The 23,021-nt window shown below is 46.3% G+C and overlaps 1 protein-coding gene and 1 long non-coding RNA gene across 3 annotated transcripts in view; one reads left to right on the forward strand and one right to left on the reverse strand.

The window, feature by feature from the left end:
* The window catches only part of arhgap39 (Rho GTPase activating protein 39), a 162,873-nt gene extending 151,061 nt beyond the window's left edge, over positions 1–11,812 (forward strand). For both annotated transcript variants that reach the window (XM_024422213.2, XM_024422214.2), the window contains 4 exons: positions 6,628–6,827; positions 7,682–7,773; positions 10,125–10,294; positions 10,434–11,812. In XM_024422213.2, coding sequence (XP_024277981.1) covers positions 6,628–6,827; positions 7,682–7,773; positions 10,125–10,294; positions 10,434–10,628 — 657 coding nt within the window. In that variant the 3' untranslated portion in view covers positions 10,629–11,812. The remainder of the gene's footprint in view (positions 1–6,627; positions 6,828–7,681; positions 7,774–10,124; positions 10,295–10,433) is intronic.
* Positions 11,813–12,305: 493 nt separating this feature from the next.
* On the reverse strand, positions 12,306–13,267 carry LOC121846540. Its single transcript, XR_006083475.1, has 3 exons — positions 13,013–13,267; positions 12,862–12,981; positions 12,306–12,362 (listed from the first exon to the last, which is right to left on the reverse strand). It is a non-coding gene; the product is annotated as an uncharacterized LOC121846540 (long non-coding RNA).
* Positions 13,268–23,021: the final 9,754 nt, after the last annotated feature.

The raw sequence follows: 23,021 nt of genomic DNA on the forward strand, positions 1-23,021 counted from the left end.
TTGCACTGTATATATTTTTGGAATAATGCGTAAAATTGCATGAGATTAGCTTTAAAACAGCTAAATAAATCTCTGCCCCATGCAAAATTTGTAGAATTGCAGGAAATTTGCTTTAAAACTGCAACATTTTTTATCCGCCAGCAAGGGGTGTGAATACATGGGCTCGCATGGGTTGTAAGGTGGGGGTTTGTTACTATGCGGATAAATTACATTATCCATCCAGACGTTTGCCACCCAGGCAATTTGTGTGATCGGACCATCTAATATCCCTGCGTAAACCAGACTACTAGCCTCCCACTGGGCACAACACGTAATTTCAACGTGGAGAATTGGGTACGGTTCTTATAGTGGATATTACGTTGAAGATCTGATGTTGTTTGGCCAAAATATCATATCATGGTATTTTTCACATTTTTGACGGTATTTTATATTTTCGATTAATAAAAGTTCTACATTTACTTTATGAGTAGTGAGTGATCCTAGGGTGGCAACACATACATTCTAAATTATTGAAAGGGGTCTTTCTCCTTTCTGATTGTTTTATACTGTTCAATTCAACTTCAACCTAAAATCATTTCCTGCATTTCCATCCATTTCTGCATTTCCTGCATTTCCATGTGAGTGCTTCCTAGGGGACACTATAATCTTTGGCTACATTAAATCTTTATTCATGTAGCCAACGTATTCATGCTTCGCCTATTTCCTCTTTGATTTAGAAGATACTGTTGCACAAACAACATGCTGATTTAGGCCTCCACCAGCACTGGTATCAGGCTGTATTAGCTAGCTACGTTTGCTGTGGCTCAGTACTTTTATTAGCTAGTTACCTAGCCAGCTAACTAGCGATTAGCATTAGTGCTAAGAAAATACAAACTAGCTGTTTGCAGATGTAAGAAATACAAACTAATATTGTAATTATAGAACGCTTGCGGATTTATATTAAGATTAAAGTGGAAACAACATCGTTGTCATCAACATTGTTGCATGTGCTGCATTGACCATGCAGACTAAACGCAAGTGTCTCGTGGTCAAGCAACACTAGTTCTGTGTGGAAAGCGGCATGAAGAGAGAGAGAGAGACCTGTGACCTGTTGCCACAAGAAAAGGTCAACCAGTGAAGAACAAACACCACTGTATATACAACCCATATTTATGCTTATTTATTTTCTCTTTTGTACTTTAACCATTTGTACATCGTTACAACACTGTATATATACATAAAATGATATTTGTAATGTCTTTATTCTTTTGGAATTTCTGTGAGTGTAATGTTTACTGTTCATTTTTATTTTTTATTTCACTTTTGTTTATTATCTACTCCACTTGCTTTGGCAATGTAAACATATGTTTCCCACGCCAATAAAGCCCCTTGAATTGAATTGAATTGAGAGAGCAGAGAGGGATGACTCAAGTAGCGGAGTAAACTATAAAACATGGACGTTACACACAGCGTATCACATTAAACAAACCAAACATTCAAATACTGTTATAGAAGGTAAAGTAAGAACCCAAACCGGTCCGTGGATAAATACCGGTATATAGTAAAATACGGTATACCACCCTGCACTACGTTGTTTCAAAGGTACAATTTCAACATATTTTATGCAAGGTTTGTCTATTTTGAAAGTTGGTTACCATGATGACATGATCTTGAGGTTGAAATGTTATCCTCTTACAATAGTTTATGCTAATTACTTTTTTCTAATTCAATGTATTTTCCGGGTAGATTCCACATCACAATACGTTGACAAATTAGGTGAAACAACATTGATTTAACCAGTTTGTGCCCAGTGGGCTACATCTAGCTCAGTTCATGTGAAATATTTTGAATATTGGAGATTGAAATAGAATGAATAGAGCTGACAGGTTTCTTTATTCTATCTAATATCAGTTATATATCACAATACATTTCTATTTGAAAGTTTGCTAACATTACATCCTCTCAAACAGGCCCCAATGTGACGATGGAGCAATAATTCTACTTCCTGTCATGGAATGGTGCTTCTGTCTTTCCGACCACAGGAGGGGGCCAGTGAGGCAGTCATCTGCTGTCTACACTATAGAGTGCCTCTATAGAGGCAGAAACAGACAGAGGGCTGAACTGAAGGAAAGGGCAGATGAGGGACAGAGGAAAGACAGATGGAGAGTGAGACCAAGGGATAGAGGGAGGATCAGAGCAAAGGAGCAGTGTAGAGGAATTGACTGGGATGGAGAGGGAGGAAGATGAATAGACAGGCAATGAAAGGGTGAAAATATGGATTGATAGTGGTGGGTAGTGTAATTAATTGTTTGTGTGTGTGTGTGTGTGTGTGTGTGTGTGTGTGTGTGTGTGTGTGTGTGTGTGTGTGTGTGTGTGTGTGTGTGTGTGTGTGTGTGTGTGTTCCTGTCTCCTATCACCCGTGGCGATGTCAGCCTGTGATAGCGGGCACTGGTGGTTGGCATAGTGTGTGTGAGGCATGTAGCATGTGCCAGCATCTCTGCAGGGTGGTAATAGAGACAGTTTGTCACTTGGTGGACTCACACATACACACCCTGAATACAGCCTGTAGCCTGAGGCACAGTGTTTGACTGGTATTAACCCCAGAGCAGAGCCTCTACCGGTGGATTAATAGTACTGATTATGACCTTGTGAAGGAAGATCAAACCCACTGAACGCTCTCACTTTCCCTCTCTCTCTCTCTCTTCCCTTTTCCCCATCCTTTAACCATGCTCTCTGTTCCCCATCCTTTAACCATGCTCTCTGTTCCCCATCCTTTAACCATGCTCTCTGTTCCCCATCCTTTAACCATGTTCCCATCCTCTGTTCTGTTCCCATCCTTTAACCATGCATCCTTTAACCATGTTCTGTTCCCATCCTTTAACCATGCTCTCTGTTCCCCATCCTTTAACCATGCTCTCTGTTCCCATCCTTTAACCATGCTCTCTGTTCCCCATCCTTTAACCATGCTCTCTGTTCCCATCCCATCCTTTAACCATGCTCTCTGTTCCCCATCCTGTTAACCATGCTCTCTGTTCCCCATCCTTTAACCATGCTCTCTGTTCCCCATCCTTTAACCATGCTCTCTGTTCCCATCCTTTAACCATGTTCCCCATCCTTTAACCTTTCTGTTCCCATCCTTTAACCATGCTCTCTGTTCCCCATCCTTTAACCATGCTCTCTGTTCCTCATCCTTTAACCATGCTCTCTGTTCCCCATCCTTTAACCATGCTCTCTGTTCCCCATCCTTTAACCATGCTCTCTGTTCCCCATCCTTTAACCATGCTCTCTGTTCCCCATCCTTTAACCATGCTCTCTGTTCCCCATCCTTTAACCATGCTCTCTGTTCCCCATCCTTTAACCATGCTCTCTGTTCCTCATCCTTTAACCATGCTCTCTGTTCATCCCATCCTTTAACCATGCTCTCTGTTCCCCATCCTTTAACCATGCTCTCTGTTCATCCCATCCATTTAACCATGCTCTCTGTTCCCCATCCTTTAACCATGCTCTCTGTTCCCCATCCTTTAACCATGCTCTCTGTTCCCCATCCTTTAACCATGCTCTCTGTTCCCCATCCTTTAACCATGCTCTCTGTTCCCCATCCTTTAACCATGCTCTCTGTTCCCCATCCATTTAACCATGCTCTCTGTTCCCCATCCTTTAACCATGCTCTCTGTTCCCCATCCTTTAACCATGCATGCTCTGTTCCCCATCCTTTAACCATGCTCTCTGTTCCCATTTAACCATGCTCTCTGTTCCCCATCCTTTAACCATGCTCTCTGTTCCCCATGTTCCCATCCTTTAACCATGCTCTCTGTTTCATCCCCATCCATTTAACCATGCTCTCTGTTCCCCATCCTTTAACCATCATCCTTTAACCATGCTTCTGTTCCCATCCTTTAACCATGCATCTTTAACCATGTTCCCATCCTTTAACCATGCTCTCTGTTCCCCATCCTTTAACCATGCTCTCTGTTCCCATCCTTTAACCATGCTCTCTGTTCCCCATCCTTTAACCATGCTCTCTGTTCCCCATCCTTTAACCATGCTCTCTGTTCCCCATCCTTTAACCATGCTCTCTGTTCCCCATCCTTTAACCATGCTCTCTGTTCCCCATCCTGTTTTAACCATGCTCTCTGTTCCCCATCCTTTAACCATGCTCTCTGTTCCCCATCCTTTAACCATCTCTGTTCCCATCCTTTAACCATGCTCTCTGTTCCCATCCTTTAACCATGTTCCCCATCCTTTAACCATGCTCTCTGTTCCCTCACCATCTTTAACCATGCTCTCTGTTCCCCATCCTTTAACCATGCTCTCTGTTCCTCATCCTTTAACCATGCTCTCTGTTCCCATCCTTTAACCATGCTCTCTGTTCCCCATTTAACCATGCTCTCTGTTTCCTTTAACCATGCTCTCTGTTCCCCATCCTAACCATCCTTTAACTTTAACCATGCTCTCTGCCCATCCTTTCTGTTCCCATCCTTTAACCATGCTCTCTGTTCCCCATCCTTTAACCATGCTCTCTGTTCCCATCCTTTAACCATGCTCTCTGTTCTAACCATGCTCTCTGTTCCCATCCTTTAACCATGCTCTCTGTTCCCCATCCTTTAACCATGCTCTCTGTTCCCCATCCTTTAACCATGCTCTCTGTTCCCCATCCATTTAACCATGCTCTCTGTTCCCCATCCTTTAACCATGCTCTCTGTTGCTCCTCATCCTTTAACCATGCTCTCTGTTCCCCATCCTTTAACCATGCTCTCTGTTCCCCATCCTTTAACCATGCTCTCTGTTCCCCATCCTTTAACCATGCTCTCTGTTCCCCATCCTTTAACCATGCTCTCTGTTCCTTTAACCATCCTGTTCCCCATCCTTTAACCATGCTCTCTGTTCCCCATCCTTTAACCATGCTCTCTGTTCCTCATCCTTTAACCATGCTCTCTGTTCCCCATCCTTTAACCATGCTCTCTGTTCCTCAATCCTTTAACCATGCTCTCTGTTCCCCATCCTTTAACCATGCTCTCTGTTCCTCATCCTTTAACCATGCTCTCTGTTCCTCATCCTTTAACCATGCTCTCTGTTCCTCATCCTTTAACCCTGCTCTCTGTTCCCCATCCTTTAACCATGCTCTCTGTTCCCCATCCTTTAACCATGCTCTCTGTTCCCCATCCTTTAACCATGCTCTCTGTTCCCCATCCTTTAACCATGCTCTCTGTTCCCCATCCTTTAACCATGCTCTCTGTTCCTCATCCTTTAACCATGCTCTCTGTTCCCCATCCTTTAACCATGCTCTCTGTTCCTCATCCTTTAACCATGCTCTCTGTTCCCCATCCTTTAACCATGCTCTCTGTTCCCCATCCTTTAACCATGCTCTCTGTTCCCCATCCTTTAACCATGCTCTCTGTTCCCCATCCTTTAACCATGCTCTCTGCTCCCCATCCTTTAACCATGCTCTCTTTTCCCCTTAAAATGTAGAATTGATATGTTTGATTGACCTCTCCATTTCAACTAAAAATTGAAAAGTTAAAGAATAGGAACAAATCTAATCAAACTTTAAATGCACTTTAATACAGTTTGATTTGATTTAATCATATTCTTTAACTTTTCTTTTGGGTTGAGATGGAGACTTGAATCCAACATATTTTTTAATTATGAATTTAGATACATTTATGAATACCATTATTTTTCAGTAAACACGCAGTTGCTAAACATAGTGTGTAATATGTGACTTTGGGCTTCGCCTCAAGAGCCGTAGTTTTATATTATGGCAGAACTGTTCTTTTTTTATTTTTACTTTTTTTAACTGATATAACATTTACATAAGTTTTCAGACCCTTTACTCAGTACTTTGTTGAAACACCTTTAGCAGCAATTACAACATTGAGTCTTGTTGGGTATGATGCTACAAGCTTGGCACACCTGTATTTGGGGAGTTTCTCCCATTCTTCTCTGCAGATCCTCTCAAGTTCTCTCAGGTTGGATGGGCTGTTGCTGCAAAGCTATTTTCAGGTCTCCAGAGATGTTAGATAGGGTTCAAGTCCGAGCACTGGGCCACTCAAGGACATTCAGAGACTTGTCCTGAAGCAACTCCTGTATTGTCTTGGCTGTGTGTTTAGGGTCGTTTTCCTGTTGGAAGGTGAAACTTCTCCCCAGTCTGAGGTCTTGAGCACTCTGGAGCAGGTTTTCATCAAGGATCTCTCTGTACTTTGCTCCGTTCATCTTTGCCTCGATCCTGACTAGTCTCCCAGTCCCTGCCACTGAAAAACCAACCATGATAAAGGGTTAAAGATAGGTTTTAAATCAACTTGTGAATTGTATTGAATATAGCCATGTTCCCCATTTGTATCTTAATGTCCAGTGTAGGAAATCCTCATTGGTACCCTAGTTTATCGAAAAAAACAAATGTACTCTAAATCTCTACCCGAAAAGGATGGGCCACCTCTCTGAACCTGGTTCCTCTCTAGGTTCCTTCCTTCTATGGAACTTTTCCAGGCCACTCTGCTTCTGCCTCTGCATTGCATGCTCTGGCATTTAGGCCGGATAACTTTAAGCACTTTGTGACAACCGCTGAAGTAAAAAGGGCTTTGTAAAATACATTTGATTTATTGATTAATTGATAGATTGATTGACGTATCTGCCTGTGTTGTAATCCAGGGGTTGCAGAAGCCGTGTCTGGAGGAGATTAAACACGCCAGGAACGCCATCTTCAGCCCCTCCATGTTTGGCTCTTCCCTGGAGGAAGTGATGTCACTGCAGAAGGAGCGTTACCCCGACAGCCAGCTGCCCTGGGTCCAGACACGCCTCTCTGAGGAGGTCCTGGGTCTTAATGGAGACCAAATAGAGGGCATCTTCAGGTCAGTACCTACCTCTCACTCACTAACACTAGGGAGAGAGGTAGGGAGGGCGAGAGGGAGGAGTGGAAGTGGGGTAAAGGGAGGAGGGAGGAGTTAGTAGTATTAGACATGCCTGTCAGTGAAGATCCTGGGCCCAGATTCACAAAACACTTCTTATGCAAAAACTTAAGAAGTTTCTTAAGAAAAAAAATAAGAAGTTCATAAGATAGTTCCTAAGTGCAATTCCTCAACAATATCTTAAGATGTAATGATTTTCTTACAAATTTCTCAAATATCTTGTTGTTGTTAGGCAACCGTTTTAGCTAGCTATCTAGCTAGTAATGGCAATCATATTAGTATATTTCATACTGATATTACTGTTCTAAAACGTGTTCTTGGGTTTAAAATAATCAATACTGAAACTTTCAGATGAAGTTTGTGAGTGAAATAACATATTCAATTGCTTTCATGAGCTTTAAGACAATGGTTTAGCTATCTTGGAATTTCATTTCCAACAACTTTATTTTCAAGAATCTAATTTCCTCTTAATTTTTTGCTTACAGAGAAACAGAAGAAATAGCGCAAGAACATTTCCAATAACCTTTTTGAGGAATAGCAACTTTGCTTAACAAACATTTCGTTACACCCGCAATATCTGCTAAACACGTGTGTATGACCAATAAAATAGTCAAGGAAAAAAGTCAGTTAAGAAGAAATATTTTAAGAAGGTTTTGTTAATCTGGGCCCTAGTACTTAATGGAGACCAGACAAAGGAAGAGCAATACATGAATGAGCTAGAGGGATTGGTAAAGGGATAGAAATGCTGTGAGGAAGGAAGGAGGAGTCTAATGTGTTTCTGACCCCTGACCTCACAGGGTTCCAGGTGACATAGATGAGGTCAACGCTCTCAAACTGCAAGTGGACCAATGGAAGATCCCCACGGACCTGGAGGACCCACACATCCCAGGTAATACACACACTGTACACCAGTGATGGCTGGTGGCACTTTAAATGGGGAGTACGGGTACATAGTAATGGATATGCACCCTCCCCTAGCCCCAGGCCCTCCCCTTCTCTCCCACCCTCCCCTAGCCCCAGCCCCCTTCTCTCCCACCCTCCCCTAGCCCCAGGGCCTCCCCCTTCTCTCCAGCCCTCCCCTAGCCCCAGGGCCTCCCCCTTCTCTCCAACCCTCCCCTATCCCCAGGGCCTCCCCATTCTCTCCAACCCTCCCCCAGACCCCCTTCTCTTCCACCCTCCCCCAGGGCCTCCCCCTTCTCTCCAACCCTCCCCTAGCCCCAGGGCCTCCCCTTCTCTCGAACCCTCCCCTAGCCCCAGCCCCCTCTTCTCTTCCACCCTCCCTAGCCCCAGGGCCTCCGCCTTCTCTTCAACCCTCCCATAGCCCCAGGGCCTCCCCCTTCTCTCCAACCCTCCCCTATCCCCAGGGCCTCCCCTTCTCTCCAACCCTCCCCTAGCCCCAGCCCCCTTCTCTTCCACCCTCCCCTAGCCCCAGCCCCCTCTTCTCTTCCACCCTCCCCTAGCCCCAGCCCCCTCTTCTCTTCCACCCTCCCCTAGCCCCAGCCCCCCCCCCTTCTCTTCCACCCTCCCCTAGCCCCAGGGCCTCCGCTTTCTCTTCAACCCTCCCTAGCCCCAGGGCCTCCGCCTTCTCTCCAACCCTCCCCTAGCCCCAGGGCCACCGCCTTCTCTTCAACCCTCCCCTAGCGCCAGGGCCTCCGCCTTCTCTCCAACCCTCCCTAGCCCCAGGGCCTCCGCCTTCTCTTCAACCCTCCCCTAGCCCCAGGGCCTCCCCTTCTCTCCAACCCTCCCCTAGCCCCAGGGCCTCCGCCTTCTCTTCAACCCTCCCCTAGCCCCAGGGCCTCCCCTTCTCTCCAACCCTCCCCTATCCCCAGGGCCTCCCCCTTCTCTTCCACCCTCCCTAGCCCCAGGGCCTCCCCTTCTCTCCAACCCTCCCCTAGCCCCAGCCCCCCTCTTCTCTTCCACCTCCCCTAGCCCCAGCCTCCCCCTCTTCTCTTCCACCCTCCCCTATCCCAAGCCCCTTCTCTCCAACCCTCCCCTAGCCCCAGGGCCTCCCCTTCTCTCCAACCCTCCCCTAGCCCCAGCCCCCTCTTCTCTTCCACCCTCCCCTAGCCCCAGCCCCCCCTCTTCTCTTCCACCTCCCCTAGCCCCAGCCCCCCTCTTCTCTTCCACCCTCCCCTAGCCCCAGCCCCCTCTTCTCTTCCACCCTCCCCTAGCCCCAGCCCCCCCTCTTCTCTTCCACCCTCCCCTAGCCCCAGCCCCCCCTCTTCTCTTCCACCCTCCCCTAGCCCCAGCCCCCTCTTCTCTTCCACCCTCCCCTAGACCCAGCCCCCCTCTTCTCTTCCACCCTCCCCTAGCCCCAGCCCCCTCTTCTCTTCCACCCTCCCCTAGCCCCAGCCCCCTCTTCTCTTCCACCCTCCCCTAGCCCCAGCCCCCTCTTCTCTTCCACCCTCCCCTAGCCCCAGCCCCCTCTTCTCTTCCACCCTCCCCTAGCCCCAGCCCCCCTCTTCTCTTCCACCCTCCCCTAGCCCCAGCCCCCTCTTCTCTTCCACCCTCCCCTAGACCCAGCCCCCTCTTCTCTTCCACCCTCGCCTAGCCCCAGCCCCCTCTTCTCTTCCACCCTCCCCTAGCCCCAGCCCCCCCTCTTCTCTTCCACCCTCCCCTAGCCCCAGCCCCCCTCTTCTCTTCCACCCTCCCCTAGCCCTCTGCGGTGCTCTAATTCTCTCTGAATATTAATAGCCCCAACACCAAAGCATGTTAGGAGCTGCAGCAGCAGGTCAACATGATTGGATGACCCACCCCCAGCACACACACACACATTCCCCCCCACCACACTGACACACTGAATGGGCCCGCTGCTAAACTACTGCAATTTTTATAAATAACAATAAAATAGATTTCATAGCAGAAAAGAAGGAGCAATCCTGTGTGGAGGTTGGCAGAGGTCATCATCAGTCACAACTCTATTACCAACACAGACATAGATGAGCACACACTCACACATAGAGAAGTGCGATGGTGTTCTTCTGGTCTGTTCTGTGTGTGATTAAGGCATTAGTGTCAGTGCGTAGAGGGGGGCTGTGTGTCTGACCAGTCAACTGTTTCTGTCTCTTGATTGGACTGTCAATGAATTTGTAAAAAAATTTACTTACACTGTACACACAGATAGCTAGAGCCCAAAAATAACTATTTCTCACCGTCTCCCTTTTCCAATTCTACCTCTTTTCCCCTTCTCTCTCCCCCCTCTCTGCTCCCCTTATTCCCACCCCCCGACAACCCAACCAGCCTCTCTGTTGAAGTTGTGGTACAGGGAGTTGGAGGAGCCGTTGATTCCTCATGAGTTCTATGAGGAGTGTATCACTCACTATGATGACCCTGAGGCTGCAGTCAACGTAGTGATGGGTCTTCCTCACATCAACAAACTGGTGCTCTGCTACCTCATACGCTTTCTACAGGTAACACACACATCATCTGCTCCAAACTCATCTTCTGTTCCAAATACACACTATCAACTTCAACATCACCCACTTCCTATAGGTAGCAAACACACACACAATCAAACACACCCATCATCATCTCTCTCTCTCCCTCCAGGTGTTTGGCCAGCCTGCCAACGTGGTGATCACTAAGATGGATGTGAACAACCTGGCCATGGTGATGGCCCCTAACTGCCTGCGTTGCCAGTCAGACGACCCACGCATCATCTTTGAGAACACACGCAAAGAGATGTCCTTCATCCGCGTGCTCATCCAGCGCCTCGACACTAGCTTCATGGACAGATTGCTATAGCCCCCCAAACCCTGCTCCATCACCCCAGGCCAACGACACAGGACCCCCATTGCCCTGCTATAGCCCCCAAACCCTGCTCCTGTACCCCAGCCAATGACACAGGACCCCCACCTCCCTGCTATAGCCCCCCAAACCCTGCCTCTGCACCCCAGGCCAACGACACGGGACCCCAACCTCCCTGCTATAGCCCCCAAACCCTGCCTCTGCAACCCAGGCCAACGACATAGGATCCCAACCTCCCTGCTATAGCCCCCAAAATCCAACTCCTGTACCCCAGGCCAACGATACAGGACCCCCACCTCCCTGCTATAGCCCCCAAACCCTGCTCCTGTACCCCAGGGCAATGACACGGGACCACCTCCTTCCCCCTCCCTGTTATAGCCCCCAAACCCTGCTCCTGTACCCCAGACCAACATCATCGGACCCCAATCCCCTTCCCTGCTATAGCCCCCAACTTTTAACTTCTCAACCAGAAACAACCACACAGGATGCCCCCAACTCGACTGTACCCTTAAATCTCCCAAGGCCCCACCGGCCCCCAGACCCTGCTATAGCCCCCAACAATAACTGTACCCCCGACCAACTAGTTGGGACATCCCCCAACTCCAACTACTGCCCACTAAACCCAGGTAAAACTCCAACTTCAACTACTGCCCATTAAACCCAGCTGTAACCTCCCAACTTCAACTACTGCCCAGCTATAACCTCCCAACTTCAACTACAGCCCACTAAACCCAGCTGTAACCTCCCAACTTCAACTACTGCCCGCTAAACCCAGCTATAACCTCCCAACTTCAACTACTGCCCACTAAACCCAGCTGTAACCTCCCAACTTCAACTACTGCCCACTAAACCCAGCTATAACCTCCCAACTTCAACTACTGCCCACTAAACCCAGCTGTAACCCCCAACTTCAACTACTGCCCACTAAACCCAGCTATAACCTCCCAACTTCAACTACTGCCCACTAAACCCAGCTGTAACCTCCCAACTTCAACTACTGCCCACTAAACCCAGCTATAACCTCCCAACTTCAACTACTGCCCACTAAACCCAGCTGTAACCTCCCAACTTCAACTACTGCCCACTAAACCCAGCTATAACCTCCCAACTTCAACTACTGCCCGCTAAACCCAGCTATAACCTCCCAACTTCAACTACTGCCCACTAAACCCAGCTGTAACCTCCCAACTTCTACTACTGCCCAGCTATAACCTCCCAACTTCAATTACTGCCCACTAAACCCAGCTATAACCTCCCAACTTCAACTACTGCCCACTAAACCCAGCTATAATCTCCAACTTCAACTACTGCCCGCTAAACCCATCTATAACCTCCCAACTTCAACTACTGCCCGCTAAACCCAGCTGTAACCTCCCAACTTCAACTACTGCCTGCTAAACCCAGCTATAACCTCCCAACTTCAACTATTGCCCACTAAACCCAGCTGTAACCTCCCAACTTCAACTACTGCCCGCTAAACCCAGCTATAACCTCCCAACTTCAACTACTGCCCACTAAACCCAGCTGTAACCTCCCAACTTCAACTACTGCCCACTAAACCCAGCTATAACCTCCCAACTTCAACTACTGCCCACTAAACCCAGCTGTAACCTCCCAACTTCAACTACTGCCCACTAAACCCAGCTATAACCTCCCAACTTCAACTACTGCCCGCTAAACCCAGCTATAACCTCCCAACTTCAACTACTGCCCACTAAACCCAGCTGTAACCTCCCAACTTCTACTACTGCCCAGCTATAACCTCCCAACTTCAACTACTGCCCACTAAACCCAGCTATAACCTCCCAACTTCAACTACTGCCCACTAAACCCAGCTATAATCTCCCAACTTCAACTGCTGCCCGCTAAACCCAGCTATAACCTCCCAACTTCAACTACTGCCCGCTAAACCCAGCTGTAACCTCCCAACTTCAACTACTGCCTGCTAAACCCAGCTATAACCTCCCAACTTCACCTATTGCCCACTAAACCCAGCTATAACCTCCCAACTTTAACTACCCACTAAACCCCACTGTAACCTCCCAACTTCAACTACTGCCGACTAAACCCAGCTATAACCTCCCAACTTCTACTACTGCCCAGCTATAACCTCCCAACTTCAACTACTGCCCACTAAACCCAGCTATAACCTCCCAACTTCAACTACTGCCCACTAAACCCCACTGTAACCTCCCAACTTCAACTACTGCCCACTAAACCCAGCTGTAACCTCCCAACTTCAACTACTGCCCACTAAACCCAGCTATAACCTCCCAACTTCAACTACTGCCCGCTAAACCCAGCTATAACCTCCCAACTTCAACTACTGCCCACTAAACCCAGCTGTAACCTCCCAACTTCTACTACTGCCCAGCTATAACCTCCCAACTTCAACTACTGCCCACTAAACCCAGCTATAACCTCCCAACTTCAACTACTGCCCACTAAACCCCACTGTAACCTCCCAACTTCAACTACTGCCCACTAAACCCAGCTGTAACCTCCCAACTTCAACTACCCACTAAACCCCACTGTAACCTCCCAACTTCAACTACAGCCTGCTAAACCCAGCTATAACCTCCCAACTTCAACTACTGCCCGCTAAACCCAGCTATAACCTCCCAACTTCAACTACTGCCCACTAAACCCAGCTTCAACCTCCCAACTTCAACTACTGCCCACTAAACCCAGCTATAACCTCCCAACTTCAACTACTGCCCACTAAACCCAGCTGTAACCTCCCAACTTCAACTACTGCCCACTAAACCCAGCTATAACCTCCCAACTTCAACTACTGCCCGCTAAACCCAGCTATAACCTCCCACTTCAACTACTGCCCACTAAACCCAGCTGTAACCTCCCAACTTCTACTACTGCCCAGCTATAACCTCCCAACTTCAATTACTGCCCACTAAACCCAGCTATAACCTCCCAACTTCAACTACTGCCCACTAAACCCAGCTATAATCTCCCAACTTCAACTACTGCCCGCTAAACCCATCTATAACCTCCCAACTTCAACTACTGCCCGCTAAACCCAGCTGTAACCTCCCAACTTCAACTACTGCCTGCTAAACCCAGCTATAACCTCCCAACTTCAACTATTGCCCACTAAACCCAGCTGTAACCTCCCAACTTCAACTACTGCCCGCTAAACCCAGCTATAACCTCCCAACTTCAACTACTGCCCACTAAACCCAGCTGTAACCTCCCAACTTCAACTACTGCCCACTAAACCCAGCTATAACCTCCCAACTTCAACTACTGCCCACTAAACCCAGCTGTAACCTCCCAACTTCAACTACTGCCCACTAAACCCAGCTATAACCTCCCAACTTCAACTACTGCCCGCTAAACCCAGCTATAACCTCCCAACTTCAACTACTGCCCACTAAACCCAGCTGTAACCTCCCAACTTCTACTACTGCCCAGCTATAACCTCCCAACTTCAACTACTGCCCACTAAACCCAGCTATAACCTCCCAACTTCAACTACTGCCCACTAAACCCAGCTATAATCTCCCAACTTCAACTGCTGCCCGCTAAACCCAGCTATAACCTCCCAACTTCAACTACTGCCCGCTAAACCCAGCTGTAACCTCCCAACTTCAACTACTGCCTGCTAAACCCAGCTATAACCTCCCAACTTCACCTATTGCCCACTAAACCCAGCTATAACCTCCCAACTTTAACTACCCACTAAACCCCACTGTAACCTCCCAACTTCAACTACTGCCGACTAAACCCAGCTATAACCTCCCAACTTCTACTACTGCCCAGCTATAACCTCCCAACTTCAACTACTGCCCACTAAACCCAGCTATAACCTCCCAACTTCAACTACTGCCCACTAAACCCCACTGTAACCTCCCAACTTCAACTACTGCCCACTAAACCCAGCTGTAACCTCCCAACTCAACTACTGCCCACTAAACCCAGCTATAACCTCCCAACTTCAACTACTGCCCGCTAAACCCAGCTATAACCTCCCAACTTCAACTACTGCCCACTAAACCCAGCTGTAACCTCCCAACTTCTACTACTGCCCAGCTATAACCTCCCAACTTCAACTACTGCCCACTAAACCCAGCTATAACCTCCCAACTTCAACTACTGCCCACTAAACCCCACTGTAACCTCCCAACTTCAACTACTGCCCACTAAACCCAGCTGTAACCTCCCAACTTCAACTACCCCCTAAACCCCCCTGTAACCTCCCAACTTCAACTACAGCCTGCTAAACCCAGCTATAACCTCCCAACTTCAACTACTGCCCGCTAAACCCAGCTATAACCTCCCAACTTCAACTACTGCCCACTAAACCCAGCTATAACCTCCCAACTTCAACTATTACCCATTAAACCCAGCTATAACCTCCCAACTTCAACTATTGCCCGCTAAACCCAGCTATAACCTCCCAACTTCAACTACTGCCCACTAAACCCAGCTATAACCTCCCAACTTCAACTACTGCCCACTAAACCCAGCTATAACCTCCCAACTTCAACTACTGCCCACTAAACCCAGCTATAATCTCCCAACTTCAACTACTGCCCGCTAAACCCAGCTATAACCTCCCAACATCAACTGCTGCCCGCTAAACCCAGCTATAACCTCCCAACTTCAACTACTGCCCACTAAACCCAGCTATAACCTCCCAACTCCAACTACTGCCCGCTAATCCCCACTATAACCTCCCAACTTCAACTACTGCCCACTAAACCCCACTGTAACCTCCCAACTTCAACTACTGCCGACTAAACCCAGCTATAACCTCCCAACTTCTACTACTGAAAATTAATCCCAGCTGTAACCTCCCAACTTCAACTACTGCCCACTAAACCCAGCTATAACCTCCCAACTTCAACTACTGCCCACTAAACCCAGCTATAACATCCCAACTCCAACTACTGCCCGCTAATCCCCACTTTAACCTCCCAACTTCAACTACTGCCCACTAAACCCAGCTATAACCTCCCAACTTCACCTACTGCCCACAAAACCCAGCTATAACCTCCCAACTCCAACTACTGCCCGCTAATCCCCACTGTAACCTCCCAACTTCAACTACTGCCCACTAAACCCAGCTATAACCTCCCAACTTCAACTACTGGCCCCCAAACCAGGATGACCCCTATCTCCCAGGCGGAGTCTCATCCCAGTCTGAGCCTGACCCCCCTACCGCCACTCTACACACAGGGACTTGCATCGCACAGACATTGTACAGGGTTACACACACACTCACCTAGACATACTCTCACATGTACATTTACTGACACACACACACATACTCTCACTTCTATAGTACACATCCATATACACAATGACAATGCTTAGAGTGACAAATGGCTGACCAACACAGTACAAGATCGATGGGATCAACCTATATCATTATTGAGATATACTCAGCCTACTATTGTCGTAAATACACACAATGTCGCACGCACACACACACACACACAGCTGTTTGACTCCCTACCCACCCAAACGGCTATCACTGTCCGACATGTTTTGGTGCTGTCCACTCCCCAGTCTCCGCCTCTCTCCCAATACAAACCAATCACATCTGCTTCTCCCTTCCTGATTCCCTGTGAGTTCTCAAATGAGGGCGTCAGTCCACCTATCAGCTCCAAGCCTAGAGCAACATTCACACTGCCATGAAGCCCCGTTTATCTGTCTGCACTGTTGTCACCAACCAACTGATGTCGATAAAGTTATTTTGTTATTTTGGACGGCGGTGGCTGATCCAGGACAGGTTTTAGAGGGGATCACCGCAGCACTGCCAATCAACTGTGTCTGTCGCAACAGGAAGGGATGTCAGACACTGTTCCACAGGACTTCCTGTGAGACTTTAGAAAACTGATTTACCCCCTGCACCCCCTACCACCCATCCCCTTGGCCATAGCCACTTCTGCCCCCTTCACCCCTCTGACCCCCAGACAACCAGACAACCTCACCCTCCCCTCACTCAACCCTCACCCCTCTTCAGCCCTTCTCACTCACCCCTCTTCACTCCTCTTCAGCCCTCTTCAGCTCTCCTCACTCACCCCTTTTCACCCCTCTTCAGCCTTCCTCACCCCTCTTCACCCCTCTTCATTCCTCTTCAGCCTTCCTCACCCCTCTTCACCCCTCTTCATTCCTCTTCACCCCTCTTCATCCCTCTTCACCCCTCTTCATCCCTCTTCACCCCTCTTCAACCTTCTTCAACCCTCTTCACCCCTCTTCATTCCTCTTCACCCCTCTTCATTCCTCTTCACCCCTCTTCATTCCCCTTCACCCTTCACCCTTCTTCATTCCCCTCCACCCCTCTTCACCCCTCTTCATCCCTCTTCACCCCTCTTCAACCTTCTTCAACCCTCTTCACCCCTCTTAATTTCCCTCCACCCCTCTTCATTCCTTTTCACCCCTCTTCATTCCCCTTCACCCTTCTTCATTCCCCTCCACCCCTCTTCATTCCTCTTCACCCCTCTTCATTCCACTTCACCCCTCTTCATTCCTCTTCCACCCCTCTTCATTCCACTTCACCCCTCTTCATTCCCTTACCCTTCTTCTTTCCTATTCACCCCTCTTCATTCCTCTTCACCTCTTCTTCTTTCCTATTCACCCCTCTTCATTCCCTCCACCCCTTCTTCATTCCTCTTCACCCCTCTTCATTCATCTTCGTTCCCCTCCACCCCTCTTCATTGCTCTTCACCCCTCTTCATTCCACTTCACCCCTCTTCATTCCCCTCCACCCCTCTTCATTCCTCTTCACCCCTCTTCATTCCCCTCCACCCCTCTTCATTCCTCTTCACCCCTCTTCATTCCTCCACCCCTCTTCTTTCCTCTTCACCCCTCTTCATTCCCCTCCACCCTCTTCATTCCTCTTCACCCCTCTTCATTCCCCTCCACCCCTCTTCATTCATCTTCACCCCTCTTCATTCCCTCTTCACCCTTCACCCTTCTTCATTCCCCTCCACCCCTCTTCACCCCTCTTCATCCCTCTTCACCCCTCTTCAACCTTCTTCAACCCTCTTCACCCCTCTTAATTTCTCCTCCACCCCTCTTCATTCCTTTTCACCCCTCTTCATTCCTTCACCCTTCTTCATTCCCCTTCACCCCTCTTCATTCCTCTTCACCCCTCTTCATTCCTCTTCACCCCTCTTCATTCATCTTCACCCCTCTTCATTCATCTTCACCCCTCTTCATTCCCCTTACCCCTCTTCTTTCCTATTCACCCCTCTTCATTCCTCTTCACCCCTCTTCATTCATCTTCACCCCTCTTCATTCATCTTCACCCCTCTTCATTCATCTTCACCCCTCTTCATTCCTCTTCACCCCTCTTCATTCCTCTTCACCCCTCTTCATTCCTCTTCACCCCTCTTCATTCCGCTTCACCCCTCTTCATTCCGCTTCAGCCCTCTTCATTCCTCTTCACCCCTCTTCATTCCTCTTCACCCCTCTTCATTCCGCTTCACCCCTCTTCATTCCTCTTCACCCCTCTTCATTCATCTTCACCCCTCTTCATTCCTCTTCACCCCTCTTCATTCATCTTCACCCCTCTTCATTCCTCTTCACCCCTCTTCATTCCACTTCACCCCTCTTCATTCCTCTTCACCTACCCCCCCTACACATCCTCAAGACTACATACACCTCCATTCCCTCATACTGACATGATTTCTGAATGTCTAAATTGAGATCCGTCCACCTCTGTCTGTTTTTCTGTCTGTATGTCTTTTACTCTGTCTGTTGTTTACAAATGTACCTGTCTGTCTCCATCTACAGGTTGTCAGAGTACTGTCTGTCTTTTGGACCCGTACAAAAGTATGTTTTCTATTAGCAGATGTGACTTGGTATGGATTATTATTTTTAAAGATATGTTTTTTGTTTTATTAATTGATGATTTGTTGTATTTAACAGAGTTTTAATGTTTTTTAACCCACTGTTTTATATAATTTAATTTATTTGTATTTATTTCAGCAATATTTCCTTAATGCCTTCTTCATAGACAGTATACTTTAGGGTTCAAAATGTCTGTGTCTGTCTCCCAAATGGCACCCTATTCCTTTATAATACACTTATTTTTGTCAAAAATAGTGCACTATATAGGGAATAGGATGCACTTTGTCTTTATGTTTCTTTGAATGAATGTGTGTGTACGTGCAGGCATGTATGTGCTTGTGTGTGTTTTCAATATAACAGGGCATATACATCACATGTTCATATGCACATACATGTTGATATGCGATCCTGATATGTACAGTAGGTGTCTCTGTGTGTCTGAGAGTTTAAGTCCTGCTGTGTTTTTTACTTCTGTTCATTTACATTTTTTGGTGACAGGTTTATAGGAATGGATGCTTGTGAACCTCCCATCCCTTGAGACCACCATGCGCACACACACACACACACACACCATCCTTAGCCTAATTATTATTATGGCAGAAGGACTCTCATGCTCTTGCATTCACGGAATCTCTCATACACTAACATATTGTGTGTGTGTGTGTATTTGAAGCGCTCATACACTAACACATTGTGTGTGTGTGTGTGTGTGTGTGTGTGTGTGTGTACTTGAAGCTTTCACACAATCACATATTGCGTGTGTGTGTATTTGAATCTCTCATACACTCAGGTATTGTGTGTGTGTGTACTTGAAGCTTTCACACAATCACATATTGTGTGTTTGTGTGTATTTGGCGCTATCACACACTCAAATATTGCGTGTGTGTATTTGTGGTAGAATTATCTTTTCTTTGTTAAACTGGGTGTATGTGACAATAAAAAACATCTCAATCTAAAGAGATAAAGTGGATCAGTGAAGGAGAGAGAGAGAGTTATGTTTCCTCTGTCACCCTACCCCACTGCATCCTGATACACACTCACACACACACACACACTACACAGAACATGACCAACGTGTACTTTGGACCACTGTACAGACCAACGTGGAAAATACAACAAGATTGCCATAACAACACAAGTAAATAAAGCATCACACGTACAGTACGTAACTATGGAAACAGCTGTGGAAATAATTGTATCAACAGGGTGTTGTTGGTTTTTGTTTGTATTATTATGTTCTGGGTGTGAGCCAGACAATGATGGTCAAGTTTTTTGATAGAGGTCTCTTTCTTCATCTGTGAGTTGGCCTTCTTAGTGTTTCTCTAAAGAACATTTAAACAACAGAAATTTGTGCCATCGTCAGCTCTTCCTACGATCAATTAAGCGTCCCAAATGGCACCATATTCCTTATATATTGCACTACTTTTGACATAAACCTAGTGGGCTCTGGTCAAAAGTAGCACATTATATAGGGAGCAGGGTGCCATTTGGGAGGTACACTAAATGTTTCTTTACCAAGACAACTGCAACACTTCTGGCCGCTGATACATTTAGCTCTGGGGAGTTGTTTCCCAAGCAAAGATGCTATAGAAATATAAGATACCATAGACAGGATGATAGTGTAACTAGTGTGTGTGTGTGTGTGTGTGTGTGTGTGTGTGTGTGTGTGTGTGTGTGTGTGTGTGTGTGTGTGTGTGTGTGTGTGTGTGTGTGTGTGTGTGTGTGTGTGTGTGTGTGTGTGTGTGTGTGTGTGTGTGTGTGTGTGAACAGTAGATAGAATAGAATGCAGTGATGTCATGCATTGACCCAGCAAATTGATCGAATCAGCATGCAGAACTTTGGGTCACTACTCTTTTAAAAACATAAAGTTACTAAAAAAACAAAACATGAAAAAATCTACATCAAATACTTACAGAAAGGATTTACAATATTTAGCTTTTTAAAAAAAATCCACTTATAAGAGATATGATTTGAAATCTCTTAAATATCTTTGTTTTTAATGATTACTGTTGGTTCTCATTTTTATTTGTTGCTACACATGTTCTTCTTATAGTCAGTGTCCATACTGTTATAATTATTAATGTCATTAAAATGACTGATATTGAACATAAGTAAGGTGGGAGTCAGCTGCTATGTACTCTGTACTCCTCACCTCCTCTTCTTCCTCTTCCTCCTCCCTGCTCCTCAATGTTTTATTTTATATTTTAACGTCAACTGTATGTCAATCACTCTGTTGGAGAGAAGACTTGGGAAGTAAAATGGACATTGTTTAATAAACTATTCAAATGTGAAATATCCCTGGTTTGTGTGACACTTTTATTAACTAACACAGTGACAGTCCATGATTTTCATTGTTGTCTCCCATGTCAATATACCAATGCACCATGTATAATTTTGTCTAGGGTTGCAAAATTCTGGGAACTTTCTTAGGTTTTTCTGAAATCCTGGTTGGGGGATTCTGGATGTCCTGCTTGTTCCCAACTGATTCAGGGAATGTTGCTACCCGCATTTCTGGAAAATCTGAGAATTTGGGGGAAAGTTAAAGGGACAGTGCAGCTTTAGAAATCTAATTTGTTCCCTAACTCCCACACAATCAGACTGAGCATTTCAAGGGCCAAAGGAAGCTCATGGAAATGAATGATAACAAATATATGTTGGAGTTATTTTCATTAAATAAACACATACTGATTTATTAGACATACAGTGGTGATTTTTTTTATAAAGACTGCATGGGGGCTTTAACCGAATGTTGCCACCCTAATTCTGAGTAAAGTCCTCTAGTGCAGACTGGCCTGGATCATAGAGGATTATGAGACTGGTGGCCAAGGTGGTAATTGTGGTAAATATCCACTTGTAATTTGGTAATCTGGACAGTTATTTTGTCATTTTTATTTATTTGTTACGTTTATTTGGCTGGGACAATGTACATCAAACACAAATCTCAGAGCACTGAGAAAACATGTGTTGCACCAGATTTAGTTAATAGCTCATTTTCATCTAGTCCCTAAAGCATCTAGACATACAGTGCATTCGGAAAGTATTCAGACCCCCCTTTACTTTTTTTTCTTACTTTACAGCCTCATTCTAAAATTGCAACAACAAAAAATCCTCATCAATCTACACATAATACCCCATAATGACATCACAATACCCCATAATGACATCACAATACCCCATAATGACATCACAATACCCCATAATGACATCACAATACCCCATAATGACATCACAATACCCCATAATGACATCATAATACCCCATAATGACAACGCAAAAACAGGGGTTTTCTGTGTGTGTGTGAGTGTGCAAATGTATTAAAAATAAAAAACTGAAATACCTTATTTACATAAATTTTCAGACCATTTGCTGTGAAACTCGAAATTGAGCTCAGGTGCATATTGTTTACATTGATCATCCACAAAGTGTGGAAAAAGTCAAGGGGTCTGAATAATTTCCGAATGCACTGTAGGTGAACTTCTAGCAATGGAAACATTATACAAAAACACAAAACATTATGCACATACAGTAAAAAATATAGAATAGAACAGAGATCAGGACATAGAGACATGTTTCACCACAGAAGTCAAAACATTGTCCATAGAAACACATTGCTATGTGATTCAATGTGATATACCTATAAAAATAAGAAATATTGTGCATAGCCCAGTTATTGCACGCGGCTTTTGTGGAGCGATGGGTAACGATGCTTCGTGGGTGACTGTTGTTGACGTGTGCAGAGGGTCCCTGGTTCGCGCGAGGGGACGGTCTAGAGTTATACTGTTACACATGGCTGATTGGATGTTTTTTGTCTCAGTGGAGAAGGCTTGGAAGCTGCTACATGTTTTCAGAGCAGAGGGGAGGTCATTCCATTTCTTAGCTGCATTGAATGAGAATGCCGATTGTGCAAAGGTGTGGACCGTCTGGAGATGCTTACAGTCCCCCCTGGTGGAGGTTCTTGGAACACTGCTATTTTGCTCGGAGCAGAGGTTTACAGACACTCGGGGGTGGAGGTGCTAGATTGTGAGTTATCTTGTAAAGCAGGCAGATTTCTGAGAACAGAATGAAGTTGTCGAAACTAAACAGGTTGAACTTGGTATTATATTGCAGTGGTGGTAGTGCCGTGTTTTTGTTGTACAAGATTATCAATACTTCTGTATAGAGTAATTTGAGAGGTTTCAGGGATGTCTCACATGCTTGAGACCAGTTGGTGATACAGTAAGAAATGGGAGAAACCCATAGCATGTAAGAACATTCTGGAAGCCTCGGTGGAGAAAGAGTTTTTCATTGAGGGTGGGATCAAGGTTTATGCCGAGGTGTTTGAATTCTGAGGCCGTTTTGATCTTTTGGCCATGTATGAGGATATGGGAGTAGACCTGCTGCTTTTTAATAGATGAAGAAATACATGGCTACTGTTTTTCCCACATTTAGGGTGAGCCAGGATTTGTTGAGCCATTGTGAAACATTCTCAAATGCCACTTGCTCAGCTCTCTTTCCATGGATGTAGATAACCACCTGTCTGCAAACATCTGGATCTCCACTCCATGGCACACGGAAGAAGGAAGGACATAA

Source organism: Oncorhynchus tshawytscha, linkage group LG05 (assembly GCF_018296145.1).
Source record: "Oncorhynchus tshawytscha isolate Ot180627B linkage group LG05, Otsh_v2.0, whole genome shotgun sequence".
Taxonomy (NCBI): Eukaryota; Metazoa; Chordata; class Actinopteri; order Salmoniformes; family Salmonidae; genus Oncorhynchus; species Oncorhynchus tshawytscha.